The following is a 19,460-nucleotide window of genomic DNA, read 5'->3' as shown; positions in this document are numbered from 1 at the left end:
TGCCTTTATATAAAACATCTTTTAAGCAAACTTTGGGCATTCCAAGTCTATCATGTCAAGGTGTGTTGGTCTATCATGTCTAGTGTGTATGAAGTTAGGCTGTGTTGCGACCAACTTCTTTTTGTCCCATTAGATGCTTGCCCCTTTATGGTTGCATTAGTTCGTAAACAATAAATTATTAGTCACTTCATGGCTTTCCTTACTTTTAGCAAAAATGTATTAACATTTTAAAGCAGAAAAGAAAATTGCAAAAAATTTAATATAAATATATAAGTAATATCATAATTTTATGAGGGATATATATATATATATATATAAATAAAGCTCCCTTAAAACCTTATCTTAGGACTAAATAACAAGATTAATTCTTTGTTCATATCAAAGAAGATGAGAATCACTTTCTTAGTTAGAATATAATCAAGGTCCAACTCTCAAAAAACATAAGAACATTCAGATGATGCAGAAGAAGAGAAGGCAGCAAATCACTATTAATTTTTGTTTTTGTTTTTTTTACTGTTTGATCCTACACTAGGCCAAAAAGTATATATGTAAACTCTAAAATTGGGATCCAACTCATTGCCATATATAAAAGCCAATCACCGACATAGATCCAGTTGTTTTAATTCCTTGAGTGGCTCGCATCCTCTTGTTTTCTTCTTGTTTTCCATTACTAATGTTTGTGACCATATCTTATCCACATGATTCCTCTTTCCATGCTGGATTGTCGGCCTTTTGGCTCACATGGCAAGTCACTAAAATTCAACTAATCTCTTTGAGCCACAGAAACTCACTGTTTTTAGGTGGAGCCATGATCAATCTTCTTTGTTTGCTCCCCAGGACCCCATCAGACTTTGGTGTCTTGTCAAAGATGCAAGTACAAAGTAAGCTTATAACTCTTAAAAGAAGTTGCTCTTTGGGTTCTCTAATCAGTGGTTTAAAAATTCTCAGAATCTGATCTGGAGTTTGATAACAGACTTGCCTAACTGGACATAGTTGTCACTTTTATCTAATTTTATGCAGAGAATTGGTATTTATTGATTCATGTAAGCCAAACGTAATATGTGATCTATTTCAATTCAGGAGCTTTGGTTGATACAATAAAAAACTCAAATTTATGTATTTAATTATTTTTAAAAATTAATTAATGAGACTATTAGTTACTTTAATTTTTTGTTTCTAATTTTATTAATGTAAAACAACTATTCATATTGTGTACACATATTTTTCAACTTCTTTATAAAAGAAAATCTATAATAAGTTGATTTTTTGATTTTTTTTTTTTTTTAAATAGAAAACTATGATCAATTATTCTTAGGAAAGTTTGTTGGTCTACTTAAGGAAAGAGGGACTTGCTGCCATAATCTAAATAGGAGAAGCATGTTTAGTCTTCAGGAAAGGAGAAAGCATATCTGCATTGGCAGATGGCGATGAAGATTTCAATTTAAATTAATTTAATAAATCAAAATGATATTATTTATTATTGTTTTTATTTGAGAATTGTTTGTTAACAAGCTACAAGAACCAGTGTATCCTTGCCAATAACTGAAGCAATCTTAAAGTCGAAAGAAGAGCTCAAGAAGATGGTGATTATAAGTGTCGTTTCAGGCAATGCAAGCGTCCGTTCTCTTCACGATTCTCTTCCCCAGTGTCTTAACACCGATCTCTGCGTGCACATCACCCCTTTCAACAATGATTTTGTTCTCACGATGTCCACTACCAGAGATACAGCAATGGCTGTGAAGAGAAGCCCTTTAACCCTAACTTCAACCCATGGTCCTGTTGTATCTCTCTTTCCCACTGGACGCTGAATTCGGCTCTCATGCGGTGGCCGCCGGCAACTACAATTGGATCAGGATCACCAACCTTCCCCTTCACTGTTGGAACTGGGATTCCATCGTCGATATTCTCAAACCGATCGGCAATTTCATTTACATTCAGAAGAAGGAACATGTAACCCTGGAGCACCTTCGAACCCTTGTCAGACTAAAGCCTTCAATCTCATTCCCGTTGGAGATCACAGTGGACGTCGGGGTTAGAAGTTCCTTTGTAAAACTTGAAGACGATGGAGTTCATATTCTCCGATCCAAGATAATACACGGCCCGACGACTCACCTTCCGGCTCAACATCGCTCAGCACCGCCTTCCAACAATGTCATTTATGTTCCCAAAACCGATAAGGGCAAAGCCCCTATAGTCCATCCTCCCGTCGATAACTCCTCCGGCAAGGCCGTTGAGCAGTGCTCCAGCCTTGGCCTATCGACAGGTATCACAGCTAGCGGATCTCAGGGAGGTTTTTCTCCTTCTTCTGGCGAACGGTTGCTCGTCGGAATCCCTGAGATCCCGTCGGTCCCTCGAGAGCGTGCCGAGGGACACGTTACACTGTCGCCATGCAGTGGAGACGTAATGGAGAGGCCTCCAACGGCCTTCCATTTGCCTCGTGATGAGTCCCCCATCATCCAATTTGGAACTTTGCCCTCGTCTCTACCACCTCGAGATCAGCTCTCCCGGGATTCCTGCAACACCCGTGAATGTTCAACTATTCCTATTGAGAAGCCTCGAGATGGTATCTCTCTTGAGAGGCCTCCTCATCGTGATCAGCTCTCTGATCAAACCTCCATTCCACCATCTGATGAGATGCCTCGAGATACACTCACCCCTGATCAAAGCATTCTCCCAACTTTAAAGATGACTTTGCCTCGTGATAAGCATATTCCGGATCCTTCATCAGATGCAGACTTAACTCATCAAGATAAGCAACAATCAAATTTAATAACTCACTTAATAATAAAGGCATCTTTGCCTCGTGATATTTACAATTCAAACCCTAATTCAGATCTTGGACAGGAATCCTCTCTTGATCCTAACCCGCAGGAAAACATCCCTTCTCACATGCAAGCTCTTCCTCCAGCTTTACCCATCTCTGATGGTTATAAATGGATCTTCATTTATGGAGGTTGGACACTGGTGCCAAGTATTAATTCTGAGAAATTCTATCATCAAGATCCCACACCCCAGAATACTCCAGTGGAAGTTCCCTCTGATGAAGAACTCCTTGACTGGGGAGAAGATGAGAATATTCTTGATCATGACATGGATGATGAGGATTTTCTCCCTGATAAAAACTGTATCGATCAGGACGACCATGATCCTCTCCAAAATGACCCTGAACAGAAATCACTGGTACCTTGGAAGATGTTCCAAAACATCTCCACACCGATTCCAAACAACTCAGAAGAAGTGACAGACCCAAGAAACCCTCTGGACAATGGAATGAAGAAGCTGGGTTAGTTCCTCTCCCTCCTCGATTTTCCAAGAAAAAAATTCCTGAAGATCCACGAGAAGGTATGCACTCCATTATTAATTCAGTTTTTTCATCTTGGACTGATGCTCAAATTCTTAAATACAGTAATTCTTGTGGCATTATATTCCTAAGATCTCCTAATCATAAAAACAAATGCATAGACAAAATCAGAACCCTCGAAGCCGATAGGAATTCCGAATTTCCTACAACCCTTGGGTCTCTTCCGAGACCTAATTAGACATTCCCTGTTTTTATGATAATTTTTGCTGGAATGTCAGAGGTCTAGGCAGACCCTCTAAATGCCATTTAGTGAAAGAAGTTATTTTAAACTCCAAAACAGACATTATCTGCTTCCAAGAATCTAAACTCCAAAACATTCATTATTCTCTTTGGAGATTAATCGGAGGTAAATGTATTGACTCTTTTGATTTCTTACCGGCCCAAGGCATTGCTGGAGGAATTATTCTCGCTTGGGATAGCTCGCAACTTATTGGTAACTTAATTCATAAGGGATCCTTTTCCATCTCCATCAGATTCACAAATCTTTCAGATAACTCCACCTGGACCTGTTCTAGCGTCTATGGGCCTAACTCCAGATCCTTAAGATCCAACTTCTGGAATGAACTCCGAAATTTAAGAAACCTCATTACAACTCCCTGGATTATTTGTGGCGACTTTAATACGGTCTTTTCCTTAGAAGATAAAAATAACGGTATTTCTAATCCTAGAGATATCATCTTATCACAAAACCTACTAAGTGAACTTGACCTAATTGATCCCCCCATTAATGGGAGAAAATTCACTTGGACCAATGGACAAGCTAATCCTATCTGGGTCCATCTTGATAGATTCCTTTACTCTCACGATTGGACCTCCTTATATCCCAGATCTACTCAATTTGATCTCCCCAGATTTGGATCAGATCACTCACCTATCTGTCTCGATTTTGGAACACACATTAAGCGACCCCGGCTTTTCAAATTCGAGAAGTTCTGGTATACCAATCCCCAGATCACCAATCATATTCAAGAATGGTGGTCAGAACTAAACTCTGTTGGCTGCGGAGCGTTTATCATATCCAAAAAACTTGCTCAATTAAAACCCAAACTCCATACTTGGTCCAAAAACACATTTAGTGCCCCCAAAGATTCTAAAATGTAATCTTTTGCCTGAACTACATTCCATCGAGATTATTGGCGAAACTAGACCCTCTCTGAGGAAGAGTCTAACCGCCTTTCCCAAATCCGATCTGAACTTTACAACATTTTAAATCAGGAAGAAATTTACTAGAACCAACGATCCAGAATTACTTGGCTTAGAGAAGGGAACTCTAACACCAAATTCTTCCACCAAGTTGCTAATAGCAGGAGACATAAAAATCATATCCCTCGTATTCTTCAGGATGGCCATTGGATCACCGGAAATGATCATATCGGTAGAATCTTCACTGATTACTACCGCTCTGTCTTTGTTACTTCTTTGCCAAACAGATTTCTCCTTGACTGGCACTTCCTCTTTGACTATAAGGAAAGAATTGATCTCTCCCAGCTTGAATTACCTTTCTCTTCTGAAGAAATCAAACTTGCCGTTTTTGGCCTTAACCCTGACAAATCACCTGGTCCGGATGGTTTCCCTATATTTTTCTTTCAAAAACACTAGACCACTCTTCAGCCCTCAATTGTCAAACTTTGCGAGGACTTTTACGAGGGCACCATCAATCTCGAGCGTATCAATTGGATTCATATCGCTCTTATTGCAAAAACCAACACACCTGGCAATGTAGTGGATTTTCGTCCCATCAGCCTTATCAATTCCACCTGTAAAATCATCTCCAAAATCCTCTCCAACCGTCTAAGTTCATTTATCAGTTTGCTGGTAGATGATTCGCAATCTGGATTTATTAAGGGTAGATGTATTGTGGAAAATATTGTAGGTGCACAATAAGTCATTTTCAATCTTCAAAAAAGAAAACATCTTGGCCACATTTTTTAAGTGGACTTCGCAAAAGCTTTTGATTCTCTAGACTGGAACTTTCTGCTTGAAAATTCTTGCTGCAAGAGGCTTTGGTCCTAAATGGCTCTCCTGGATCAACTCCATTCTTTGCTCTGCAAAGGCACAATTCATTATTAATGGAACTACACAGGGTTACATTCATTGGAAAAGAGGCCTAAGGCAAGGAGATCCCCTTTCTCCTTTGCTCTTCGCTTTGCCACTGATGTTTTGAGCGCTATGTTCTTCCACGCTCTCAAATCCAAAGTCTTGATTGGTGTACTGATAAGTGCTTGACTAGACATATTTCTATATATGTTTTACATGCATTGAGCATCATTTTTACCATGGTTCAGTGTCTCATATTGTGTATTTGGTGTTTTTTTGTGCAATTAGGTTGTGAAGGCCTTGAAGAGTCAAAAGGAAGCAAAGATAGGCTATAAAGACGCAATGTTGGGAGTTCTTGTTCGATTCAAAGATCAAGACACAAGAGGAGTTTATGAATGTGGAGATGTGTGCCACTTTCCAAGGAGATTCAAGCCAAGCTACTAGTTGGAAGGGCACAAAGGCAATCATGTCTTCATGTTCCTTCTTTTTGTGAAGATTGCAAGACCTTTTAAAGATGTTTTGATGAAGAAAAGTCTTATAGTCTACCACATGGACGTGTGCCCGGCCATGTGGCCTCAAGAGAAGAGTGTTTGGACCACGATTATGGAGAGTACTGTAGCTAAGTACTGCAGCAGAATTACTGTTCACGAGACCGCGTGGAAATTCCTGCAACCCACGCGGGCGCGTGGAAAATCCACATGGGCGCGTGTGGGCACGTGACAAATGCGGTCTAAGGCCTATAAATAACCGCTTTTCCCTATTCTTTCTCATCTTTTGTGCGGCTCTTGAGGGGTGAGACGGCTAGGGTTTGGAAAGGAGGTCTTTGCAGTTTGGGAGGCGCTTTGTCACCAACTTTGATCGATTCTTCCTCCGTTATAGCATCAAGGAAACCACCGATGAGCCTAGCTTCGGAGAGGGTCCTTCAAGACGTCGAAGCTCTCCACCAAGGCCATCAGTTCATATATAAGGGGGTTTATTTCTATGGTTTTATTGTACTTTCATTCATTGATGGTGTGTTTTGTATGTTGCTCCATGGAGAACTAAAACCCTAGAGGATATTTGGACTTGTGAACCCTAGGATTCTCATCTTATGTGGATTTGCTTTGTGTTTCTATTTAATCCGAGTTTGATTAAGTTTCATTCTTAATTGTTTAATGCTTGCTTGCCTTATTGATATTGTGGTTATTTGGTTTGTATGATTTGTTGCCTTGGTGGGAGAGAGATCTCCATTAGGGTTAGAAACCTCAAGATTGAAGAGGGTTGAGAGGATGAGTCATGAGATAGTGAAGTATCCCCTTTCCCCTCCGATTGGTGTATTCTATCTCCATTCCCTAGACTCTATGCAACCATATTTGGTGGGAGGCGTGAGTTGCTCGATATCTCCGCCGTGACCTTGTAGGGGGTTAGGATCCTTCGCTGGGAATTAGGGTTGGATCAATCTTTAGGAATCGGTTACACCTTTTGGAATCGTTAAAGTGCTTTGCTGTCATATGTGGTGTGAGGTGTTGAGATTGAACGATTTCTCCACCGGGACCTCGTAGGGGGCTAGTATCGGTGATCTGGAGACATATCCGATTATATTTGGATTTCCGCGACTTAACTTACTCATCATAGAAACACTTTGCATATCTAGTACCTAATACCTGAATCCTAGGGGACCATTGCCCGAATACCCCACATTTACTGATTGAGATCTTCCTCTATTTTACCCTTGCATATTCGTCTCCGGTATTCATTTCTTCGAACATTAGATCACCACACTATCTCATTATCATTAGGTTAGATATCAGAGGAGAAGTTAGTACTAGTAACCCTGTTCCCTGTGGATTCGACTACCCGACTCACCGGGTATTTTATTACTTCGACACCCATGCACTTGCGGTTTACACGCATATTCGGACGTGTCATGTACCGTTGAATCTTTCTGATAGCATTTGTCACTTCCAATATGTTGATGACCTCCTAATTTTCTCTACTGGAGGACATGAAAACCTACAAGTCATCAAACTTATTTTGTATCTCTATGAGGAGTCTCATGGATTAACCATTAATTACTGTAAAAGCTGCCTATTTTCTTGTAACTATGGCTTCCAACCCCATCACACCTCTGTTAGAATCCTTAACTATTCCCTTAGCAGTCTCCCAATCACTTACTTCAGAGTTCCTCTCTCTAGTCGAAGACCCAGACGACATGACTGGGCGAAACTCATTGGCATAGTTCGCTCTAGGCTCACTTCATGGAAAACAAACTATTTATCTCTTGGTAGCCGCTTAACTCTTGTTAACTCTGTACTCTCCACCATGCATGTTTACTAGATGTCGATTTTCAAGCTTCTCGCTTGGGTGATCAAGGAAATCGATAAAATTCAGAGAGATTTCCTTTGGAGAGGCCCTGATCTGGGATCCAAAGGGATCAAATTAATTGCCTTGAACAGGATCACTAGACTGCGGGATATGGGTGGTTAGGGTATTCTTAACCTTCAGACTTTCAACACTGCTTTATTAGGAAAGTGGTAGTGGAAATTATCTTGCAACCCAAAATGTGGTTGGGCCAAAATCATTCACGCTAATTACTCTTTTAGAGATATAAACAGAATCTTATGTCACATCCCACCTAGAAATAAATCCTTCTTTTGGGCTGGTGTGACCTCCACTCTTCTTTCCTTCCGTTCTTATATCTCGAAATCGATCAAAAGTGGCTCCAATACCTCTCTTTAGTTTGACCGCTGGCACGCTAGAATCCTACTTAAAGATCGTTGGCCTGATCTCTTCAACGATTGTTATGCTCCTTGGATATCCATAAGGTAATTTTCCCAGTTTCTAAACAACACTGAGCAAATATTTCATACAGCCACGCCTGACATGTTATCTCCTCTTCTAGAAATTATCCTTGAATGTTCCCACATTCAGAATGACATTTACATATGGACCCTTGGAAAAAGTGGCACATTCACAGTTAAATCCTTTTATAAATTTCTCATTGATGGTGGAACTCGCAACCCACTGTACTCCCTTTTCTGGAAAAGTCGTAGCCCTAGCAAAATCACTCTTTTCTGCTGGCTTGCTGGAGAGGACAAAATTCTCACTCTCTTCAACCTTTTCAAGAAAGGTTGCAATTTTCAAAACTCCTCTGACACCTGTGTCCTCTGTCACAACACCTCTGAGAATCTTCAACATCTCTTCATTGACTGCGAATTCTCAAAATGAATTTGGGCATTCTTTGCTCATTCATTAGACTTAATTCCTCTTCCACAAACCATTCCTCTTTTGTGGGCATCCTGGATTACGTCCCTCGCTCCTCAACTCCGACCCCTCTAGGACCTTATCTCCCGTACGATCTTGTGAAATATTTGGCTCGAAAGAAACTCTCGTATCTTTCAATAGACTGCGTTGCCACATTTATGTATTATATTCAAATATGCTAATATACTTCTTTCTTGGTTCCCAACAGCTGCTGACAGACATCAACAAATTCTCAATGAAGCATCACAGAAAATCAAGCGTTCTCTTGACTTCTTCAGCGCTAGGGCCTCAAATCCTACTGGTGAGCCTGACCACAACGCCTCACAAGAATAGTCATCCCACCTAGCCAGCCCTGAGACGCCAGACGGTGTCTTCCGCCTGATTAGATTTTTATCTCCTTTTATTTCTCAGTTTTTTATTTTATTGTACTTTGTTCTCCCTCACTACTGGTGAGAGTTTTTTCATCCTTGTACTTTTCTCCTTTCTTAATAAATCAGTGGTTTATTCATTCTAGCTACATGTATGATTTGAATCCCTGACTTTTGAGATGAAGTACCACTAATCATTTGCAAGGGGCATTATTTAATAATTTTAATTTAAATATATAAAAATCAAATAAATTTTAACTGAATCATTTTTTTACCAAAACAAACATATTTTGTCATTTTAATTTTATTTCTCCAATATACCATAAAATAAGATATTGGAATAAAATACGGCTTCTATGAGTGTTATACTGCAATTTAATGTTTTTGATACATTTCCAACAATGAAACTTATCATTAATCAATTAAAATTTTGACTGTTTGAATCAAAACAACTCAGTACAAAACTACTATTCAAATTTTGTTTATAATCCGAAGCATGCATCACACTTAAATATATATATATACATACTTGAACCCTCGATTACTAACCAAGAGGTCTAAAGTACCATTATTCTTGAGTAATAGTAATATAACAGCATGGTATCTTTAAAAAAAAAAATTAAAACTTTACAAAGATAATTTCATTTTGTGGATTCTTACAACATAATAAATTATAAGGCACACCAAAATAGATTGGCCCAAATAATACAGACTTCACAAATCACCCTAACTGCATCGGGCATCTCCTATTACCAGACTTACAGAGCTCCTAATTAATACCAAGCTTCTCCTATTGGCCGGTCAAATACTTAAAAAAAATAAAATAAAATAATAATAATAATAAAGAGGAGATAAACTACAAGGATCTAATTGACAAATCACCCAAATACACCTACCTAGGCCTACCATTCATCTCAAACACAACAAGATCTAGCAGATTGCATTCTTGCTTTAATAGAAACAGGTGTGTATCAGTGGTTGTACCGAAAACATTAGCTTACTATGATCCAAAAGACTCACTTGTTGACGTGGAGTTAGCAGCACCTTGTTCCCTTCATCATCTTTTGGTGGATTTGGATAGGAAGAACCTTGTTTAATGTTCACTACCAATATGAACCTAATCCTACCAAAATATAATTTTATATAACTTTTCTTTATATGAAAAATAAGATTTTTTTTAGTGCAGTTTGAATTTATTCAATATATAAAATAATTAAAATTTTCTTATAATAAAAAGGTTAAACAATGTCAGGACCACACTCACAAATTCGATGAAAAACATCGAAATCACAGGCTCAATTAATAATAGCATGTAGAAAGAGACACGAATGGATCTCCTTAAAATTTCAAAAGGCAGTAAAAAATTAAAAGTAGAGGAGAAGATTATGTTCATGATTGATGAGGGAATTGAAAGAAAGAGAAAATAAGAAATAAAAGCACACACAAAATTTAAGTGGTTTTATTGAAAATGCCTACATCCACAAAATTTCTAGGTATTCAATTAACGTATCGAGGCATATATATATATATATATATATATAAAAAAATAAATTATGGCAATCTTTGAAAAATAAACCCTAACCTATTTAAGTTTCAGTGTCTTTGATCGACTAGTGAGATCGCCGTACTTGTTGACCAATTTAAGAAAGCATAATATTCTTCCTCATTAATTAGTTAGTAAGACCATCATGCCCACTTTGCGAAACCGACATTCAGAGTGAATTTCACTCGACATCTCCAAAATTCAATGGCATTATAATAAAAGGAATAATTATAGCCATTTCTCAAAACCTCACTCTGACCACAAAACACAAAGATAAGAAAAAGTTGCCATCTCCATACTTTCAAAACCCAAATCTTCATTCTAAGATTTTGATTGAAAACTAATGGTTGCATACAGAGTTTGTATTTGTTAAAAAAAAAAAAATTTGGTTGCATACCTTAGATGCTTTTGTCTTCACACACATCCCTCCTGGTTATAACCACAAACTTCTAATTTTCTAATATTACATTAAATTTATCACTGATTGAGCCATAAATTATATTCCCTTATATATAGATTTATCCTAGAATTTTCCTCTTAAGGAATAGCTAAAGGACAAAAATATAATTTTATTATCTACTTTTCACTGTTAATAAAGTGTTTAGGGAGCTAGGATTTGCCCTATCCAACCAACCAACCATTCTTGGATTCCATATCTTTGCACCCAACAAAAGATCATGAGGCGTGAGTGCTTGCCACTGCTTCTCTATTCATTTGGCCAAAACCAGACAAGAAAAGGCATACAATTCTCTTCCAACCCATGTTATCCATGGTCTTCTGAGGTCTTTCTTGAGGTCCTAAAACCCTGGCTTGGCTTGCTGACTGCCACTCTATGGCCCACACAGTTCCCCAACCCACATGCTTCTCCATCAACCCATCCCTTCTCTCCCGCTATTAATAACCTCCTTGTGATACCTTAAGCCAAGAGAAAAAGAAAGCCAGGGATACATAGTTGCAGTCTAATTACTATCCATACAAAAGCTTGTTTTTAAGCTATGGAAAGTTGAAGATGATGTTCTCTTTGCTGAACTTAGCCGCCAACTTGCTCTTCTGATCATGGATGATGACGAACAATTTCCGGTTCAGCCTCCTCCTCCTCTTCCCTTTCCGGTGAGTCTGATTTGTTTCAACTTTTCTGATCAGAGTACTCCAATACTTGCATGTTCATTAATTAATTTAACTTAAAAGTATGAAGCTATCAGATCAAAGGATTTATTCCCTTTTATCTTCTCTTTCTTTTGAAATACTTCTATTCATATATAGCACAGTTAATATCCAACTGTAATAACAGATTTCTTTACTTTTATACAATGTTTAAATACATAATAGTTTTTTCTGAACTCAGTCAATGTTATTAAAATATGTATTTTTAAATGTTTCTACTGATATTTAATATGTATGTAGTTTCTAATGTGTGCGCTCAGTGTCACATATATATGTTTTTATATAATGTTCACAATTTTTTTAGATAAATATGTGACAAATTGCCTTTTCGTCAACCAAAAAAGACAAGAAATTATAAAAAACACACATGGACAGTTGGCATGGTGAGTCAATCTGTTATATTAGCAACCACTGATTCATTAAATATCATATATATATGTGTGTGTGTGTGTAAAGGTATTTCATTGCGTATGTTGACTGAATTATTAGAGGAATAATAATGAATATTTTCAATTAAAAAAAAACAATAATCTTATTGAACTCTAGCATTATTACCTCCATGACAGGCACATGATGTTGCTTCTTTTCGGCTATCAACTTTTTGATGCCTTATTATAACAAAATGCACATCATGACAATAGAAAGATAAAGAAACAATGAATGAATCAATGAATGTTATATAATGAAATTCAGTGATCACTAATTATTATTTAAATTAATGCGTGCCTTTATCAGAAATGTTAGATTGATTTAATTATGGATTAACTATCATTTCCAGGGATTCCATCAAGTTTCTCAAGTTGTGATGATGCCCTCTTCATTAACTTATGAAGCATCATTCATGAGAGAGAGCAAGGGTACTGGAGTCTTTATCCCTCAATGCAAATACCCAAGAAGAAAGAACAGATCAGGAAGACCCAATTCAAGCAACAATTCTTACAAAGAAACTAATAAACCAGGGACTCTTGTTGCTCATGCAAACACTGAATGCTGCATTGAGAATTTCAACTATTGCCATTCAAGTGTTCTAAAGAAAGAAAAGTTTACAAGCTAGATGAAATTTCAGTGGTTGTAGTTGTGAAAGGTATTGGTGTTCAATTGTTATAAATTGTGTAAATGAACAAATAAGTTCCTTCCATTTGCATTTATATACTTCTTACTTTCAAGAGGGCTCTCTAGTTGGAGCACTCAGGGAATGTATAGTTCCATAAGCATCTCCCTATTAACCTCTTCTGTAAACTTCAATCTGGAATTGACAATAACCAGGGGAATACAGGTGTTTGTGTGTATTGTGTTATTCATTTGAAAATTTGGATTTAAATATATAAATATAAGTTTCTCATGCATAACCAGGGGAATACAGGTGTTTGTCAGTTTGTGTGTATTGTGGTTTGCATTTAACATAACATTGAGATTGATTTGTTTGATTTGTTTGAATTATAGCTGAATAAAATAGAATAACACGTAACAAGGGGTTGTATTGAAGCAATTGATAGTTGCATATTGTTTAATTTGGAAAAAATAAATTTGAATTTATAAGCCCCTATTTCCCATCTAAAATTTTTGGTTTGGGTCCTATTTAGGGTTTCAAATATGAAGATAAAATTTATTTTTTTTGGGTCAAAATTTTAATTATTATATATTATTTTAAATATTATTTAAAAATTTAAAAAATCCAGAAATTTCTGAAAGAAAACTGGAAAATATACAAAATTAAAAGGCACTTAATTATGTAGAGATTTATTTTATATATATGCAACCAAGTTATTTTTTATTTTTTTAATTTTGAAATAAGCAACCAAGTTATTATATTAGTCAATTATGTCTACTAATATAGAGAAATTGCATAAGAGCTATTTATGATTTAATATATGGTAACATAAATTGTCCAATCTGATCAACTTTGGCAATGTTACCTACATCCCACCTTTAAATATATATTTCCAGACTTGCATGTCAAATGCAACTTTGTGAAGGACCCCTGAGGTCTTTTTTAGAACAAAGAGCCGAAGCTAACAAAAAGCAAAAAAACAGAAAGGAAACTAAAAGTGAAGGTTTCTGCTGGAATAGAGGTCCTCCAAGCAGCAGGGCCGGTCCAGACCATGATGGAAAAGAGAGAGAGGTACGTGCGAGCGGCCAAAAACAGCAAGAGAATCCACAATAATATTGTCAGCCCTGGGGATGGTCTCAATGAAAAGGTTGGGGAAGTGCCTCATGTTGAACTTCAGATTCTCATACTCGGAGGTAAAGTGCCATGCAGTACAAGGGTTGAAAGATTTCACATGGCTAGCAATGCCAGGGCAGTCGCAGCAAAGGCGAGAAGGAAGCCAATGATTTTGAATACAGAGCTGAAGAGCAAGGTTGGCAGCAGCAAATTCCGCCATAATAGGGGAGTCCGAGGAGAAGCCCATTGCTCATGCAAGAAGAATGCGATTAGAGCTATCAATGATAACAAAGCCGAGGCCAGCAGAGATCACCCTAGGAAGCCAGGATGCATCCGAATAAATGGAGACAGAATGGGATGAGTCCAAAGAAGTGAAAACCTCCCTAGAAGAGCGCAAAGAAATGTCAGTGCAAAGGGACCAAGCTTGAGGGACAAGGGAGCTAAGATTTGTAGGGATTTTCCTAAAAATCAGGTTGCAGCGTTGCTTCCAGATGAGCCAAGTCAGGGTGGCAATAAGAGCTTTAACCCTGAAATTGAAAAAACGAGATCCATAGTTAGTCGTAAGCCAAGCTCCAGAATCAAAGTTGGCATGGGAAAGAGGACTCAAGCCAAGTCGAAGTAATAGGTTAGCCCAACAAGTAAAAATTTTGGTACACAACCACAGAAGGTGAGCAGTCGATTCTTCCTCCAAACCACAAAAAGGACATAACATAAAAGGGCCAATGTTGAGACTATAAAGAAAAGCCCCAGTAGCAAGTTTTCCGTGAGCCAATTTCCAAATGAAAGATTTTGTATGGGGAAGCACAACAAGTTTCCAAATTTCAGACCAACCAAGCCAAGTGTCTGAAGAATTATGCAAACAATTGGAGTCATGATAAACAGCAGAAGCAGTGGAGGATTTAGAGGTGAGCGAGCCCCAAACCCAGCGGTTAGGGCTATCTCTGCTAATAGTGATTTTACCAATCAAGTCCCAATTAAGGTAATGACCCAGTAAGTTGCCCACAGATGCAAAACAAAGGGCACTAGTGGTGCAGAGATCAGAGAAGTGAAGATCCTCAAGGTCAGCAGACATGTTCAAAAAGGTTGGTTTTTTAGAGAAAGGAAGATCAAGAAGACAAGGATCATGCAAAAAGTCAACAGAAGTGGGATTACAAGAAAGAATTCTGAGATTAGGTTTGATAAAGTTGGCGGAGTTGCAAATGGATTTATAAAACCAGGAAGATTGTGAAACATTAGCCGGATTCCAAACATGCCAACCATGGTACTTTAACTTAAAAATGTCAACCCACAACTTATTAACAGAGTTGAGAATGTCAAAGATATTTTTAGCCATTAAAGAGTGATTCACCAACCTAAGATTTCTGAGACCCAGCCCCCCCCCTCAGATTTATCAAATGTAGTAACATTCCATCCAACAGAGTGAAGGCCATGATTACTGCCAAAGGAACCCCAGAGAAAGGAACGGGCAATTTTGGAAATGTTATCCAGAACAGAGAGAGGCAAATTCATGACAGAGAGGAAGTAATTGGGGATGGAAAAATAGAGTCAAGTATAGAAGAATTGCTCACTGGCATGGTCGAAAATTGAGGAATGATTCCGTGGATCGAATTTTAGATTTCACTTTGTTAGAAATGAAGTTAAGCTGACTGATCTGAAGCCTTTTGGGAGAAATAGGAGATCCAAGGTAGGTAAACGAAAAGTTACCAAGTTTAAAAAACAGCGATATTAGCCAGCGAATTGGCCGAGCGCTATCACGCAGCAGCGGCAGATGGCAGATTGTCGATCGTCACGGCATGAAAATGTCCAAACAGCGTGCAGCGCATCTGGCGCAGCAGCAGTTCACAGACCAAGTCGGGCTAAAGCCCCGAGCGATTAAGACAAAGCCTCGGCTCGGCATGGCGCTAGCTTTATCGCAGGCGTCTGAGCATCGCTGGTGACTCCCTTTCCCCAGAACCAAACGCAGCATCACATGATAGGAGCGAGCTGCATGCCACAACCACGCCTGTCGTCTTCTCCCACCTCCTCTCTATCCTTAATGGTCAATGTACTCCTTGGTTTAGTAGTTCCAGGGGGTGCGCCAAGGGGACCCGATCTCCCCTTTGTATCTCTTGGTCTCTCAAAACTTTCAACGCCATTCTCACAAAGCTCTATCCCTTAACCTTGTCTCGGGCTTTAATATAAATCTTCCTCGGAACTTTAATCACTTGTTGTTCGCGGATGATCTTCTTCTTATTACTTCTGCTTCTAGGAGGTCTGCAAAAAACTGCCTGCTTTGTTTGAACATTTTTCATACCATTTCTGGTCAAAAGCCTAATCACCTCAAATCTGCCATTTTTGTTCCTTCTTGGTGTAATAAGCGTCTGGCCAATTCCTTGGCTAATATCCTTGGTTTTAAACTTGGTAACTTGGTAATATCCTTGATCCAAGGTAGGACCCCTGAGGTCTTTAAAAGGATTGTCAATTAAAAGACTTGTAGTTTATATAATTTGTTTTTTAATCTCAACTATAATATTTGTTGTCAATTAATAATTTTAAAATTTGAGAGTTTTGATTAAATATAATATTATTTGATATACAAGTTTCAAGCGTATCTCTTCTAAATATTATTAATCAAATATAAGTAAGTTTAGTTTGATGTATGATTTTTAGTTTAATTTCATTTTGTCTTATTTCAATTTAAAAAAAAAAATTGACTTTGTTGTTCAGTTCCTTTATAACTAAATGCACAAATATAATCAAACCCCAATTCTTTTTTATGGAAAATTTACTATAGTTTAATTCTTAAAATACAGGTAAATATAAATAGAATGAAGCTGCAAATGAATTAACCCATAACCAAAAAACATTCTTGTCCTCCAAAATTGTGTATTTTCACGCTCATTATAATTTGAATGCCGAGATAGTTACTTAGAACGATGTGCAAGCTGATGTAGATAATCATGTGGCATATTTTACTATGTTATCATTTTAAAAATTATTTTATGAAAAAAATAGCACCAAGTGAGTAATAAAAGGATCAATTCTGAAGTTTGTGTTCATCTTTGGGCACCATACTCTGTAATGTCTACATGTACAATCATATATTTCTCCAATAGGATGTTTATAATATTGTACTTTGTTCCTAGTCTTGTTTGTTATCCGACAACTCCATTCAAAATAAGTAAGTCCTTTATTGAGGATCAGTCTATGGTTTTTTTTTTTTTTAATCTACAACCATGTAGTTTTTTTTTAAAACTTTTTTTTTTTAAAGAGCTACCATCTTCTCATCATCCATCAAGGGATGGAAACCTATCAACTGCAACATTCCAATCTCTAGGGATCAACTCCAGTTTAAGCAAATTATCATCTTAGACATATTTATAGATGTCTTCCACTTCTTTGGCAATTCTCCAATTGGCAGCATCAGTTCTATTTTCCACCTCCTAAATGAGTTCAACACAATCTGTGTAAAGGTTACCTAGCTCCAATCCTAGTTGCATAGCGTGCTTAATTGCCTAGTTCAACGCAGCTGCTTCAGCCTCTAGACTTCAATGAGTCCATATTGTTGATACCCTACAACAATAAATCTCTTATCAATTGTAATTATAATGAAACCCATTCCCTTTGCAGTGCGATCATTCACCTAGGAGGCATTAGAAAACATTAACAAATTAGTTTGGTGATTGAAGCCATAGTTTAAGAGGAACTTCCTCATTTTGAAAAGCACTCCATTGGCATATTTGTTGGCTTGATCTATAGCATGACAAGCTATCCATTGAAAGTCAATCCTCACATCCTTCAAAATACCATCACATCTGGCATTCCAAACTAGCCATAAAGTAGTGGCTATGACTGTGTCTTCACCAAGGTCTAACCAAGAACCATTTATAACATTTCTATGAAAATGAATGTTGGAAACCAAGTAAGCACCAATTTGGATTCACACAACATTAGCTTTGGGACACTTATGAACATATGGTGCACATTTTCCCAATTTAGGCTACGCAAGACACATAAAGTACAAGGGCCCATATAAATGGAATATAAATAATCATATGTTGCAATCCTGTTGTGACAGAGAAACCAAATGAAGAATTAAATTCTCAGAGCCACCTTGAGTATCTAGATTCTATGCCAAAGTTCCCATGAGAAAGTCTTGATGTTTTTGCTGATTAGAAACCTGTAAACTGCAAATGAAATTTTGTTGCTATTTAATATAGGAAACTTGCAATTGCTATTTGAATTTGAGTCAATAGAATCACTTTTTATAATAGGAGAATTAAAACAATGATCAAAAGCAAACCTTAAGCTCTGAAAATCCCACTTATCATTAACAACAAAGTCCAAAATCTGATAATCATCAAGATCCAGATCCATGTTATGATAGGTAGGTTTGAGGAGCAAGGGAATATCAAAACACCAAGGGTCATTTAAAAAGGAAGTTGATTGAGGGTTAACACAATTGATCCAAAGATTAGGTTTAATAACTTCAAACGTTTACATAAGGCCTTGAAGAACCAGGGGTATCCCCACCGATTTCCAACCAACATTAGAGCCATATTTCAACTTTTAGAGTTCCACCCCAACCACATTCTTAGAGTTAAAAAATTTTAAAATATTCTTAGACATCAAAGCATGCCTAGCCAATCTAAAAGGTTCTTGGTGCTGCCGAACACACCTCAAGTGGGAGCCCACTATGATTACAACTTTTGGCCCTTAAGAAATCTCTAGCCAGTTTGGAAATAGAATCTAAAACGCAACTTGGAATATGATAGGAGGATATACTCGTAATGATAGGAATAGGAAAGAATAGAACTGTTAATCGAAGATACTCCTATTAGCCTTGAGATAGAATTAAATTATGGTTCTAGGAGGAAGATGGTGTGGAAACCTTGGTGACAATATAGGTTAGAACGAGCTAATTTTGATTCTATTAGGGACAATCATGACTCCTGCAAATAAGTGTACAGGGAAGCTACCAAGCTTAAAATTCAAAGAATATTGCGCATACGCTCTTGTACTCTTTGATATTAAACCCGATTTAGGAAAGTAGGCAGCGACTTAGTTGAACTGGAACTGGCTATGAGCTAGGCGTGGATTGACGGACGCATGTTATGAGTTGATAAGTGCTTGATATAACATATTTCTCATATTTATTTTGATAGCATTTTGTTGTTGATCTTTGGTGCAATTTGATGAGTTTTGTTACTTTAATCTTGTCTACTCATTACTAGGGTCATTTTTATATATGTTGGAGAGAAGTAATTTGAGCATGTTTTGAAACAGAAAATATAGAGAAACAAAGAAGCTATATTGAACGACGCGACATAAACACCACCGTGTTTAGATTTTTGTATTAACGCATATATCAATGTTCCTACTCGATAGTTGTTGATATATATTTTAACTCACTTAACATAGCTGTGAAACATCCCATGTTCAGAAATGTGTTTATCCTTCTAGATTACCCTATAAATAATTTTTCAAGATTAGTTTCAATGGGAGGAGAATAGAGAAGAAGAAAGAAGAAAGATTTGCTTGGAGCTTTGTTCAAAGGCTTCCTAGAGGTGATTTTAGCCCTCTTTATCAGCATTTTAGAGA

At 37.4% G+C, this 19,460-nt stretch overlaps 2 protein-coding genes across 2 annotated transcripts; one reads left to right on the top strand and one right to left on the bottom strand.

Annotated features, from left to right (window-relative positions):
- The first annotated feature begins 11,250 nt into the window (after window positions 1-11,250).
- On the top strand, window positions 11,251-13,058 carry LOC120264556. Its single transcript, XM_039272379.1, has 2 exons — window positions 11,251-11,662; window positions 12,495-13,058. The coding sequence occupies exons 1-2, from the start codon at window positions 11,609-11,611 to the stop codon at window positions 12,768-12,770; spliced, it is 330 nt and encodes a 109-aa protein (XP_039128313.1). The 5' UTR covers window positions 11,251-11,608; the 3' UTR covers window positions 12,771-13,058.
- Window positions 13,059-14,130: 1,072 nt separating this feature from the next.
- On the bottom strand, window positions 14,131-15,213 carry LOC120265056. The gene has a single exon (XM_039272978.1). The coding sequence runs from the start codon at window positions 15,211-15,213 to the stop codon at window positions 14,131-14,133; it is 1,083 nt and encodes a 360-aa protein (XP_039128912.1).
- Between the last annotated feature and the right edge of the window lie 4,247 nt (window positions 15,214-19,460).

The sequence above is a fragment of the Dioscorea cayenensis genome, chromosome 7 (genome assembly GCF_009730915.1).
Source record: "Dioscorea cayenensis subsp. rotundata cultivar TDr96_F1 chromosome 7, TDr96_F1_v2_PseudoChromosome.rev07_lg8_w22 25.fasta, whole genome shotgun sequence".
Lineage (NCBI taxonomy): Eukaryota > Viridiplantae > Streptophyta > Magnoliopsida > Dioscoreales > Dioscoreaceae > Dioscorea > Dioscorea cayenensis.
This window is presented reverse-complemented; position numbering and strand designations above follow the sequence as displayed.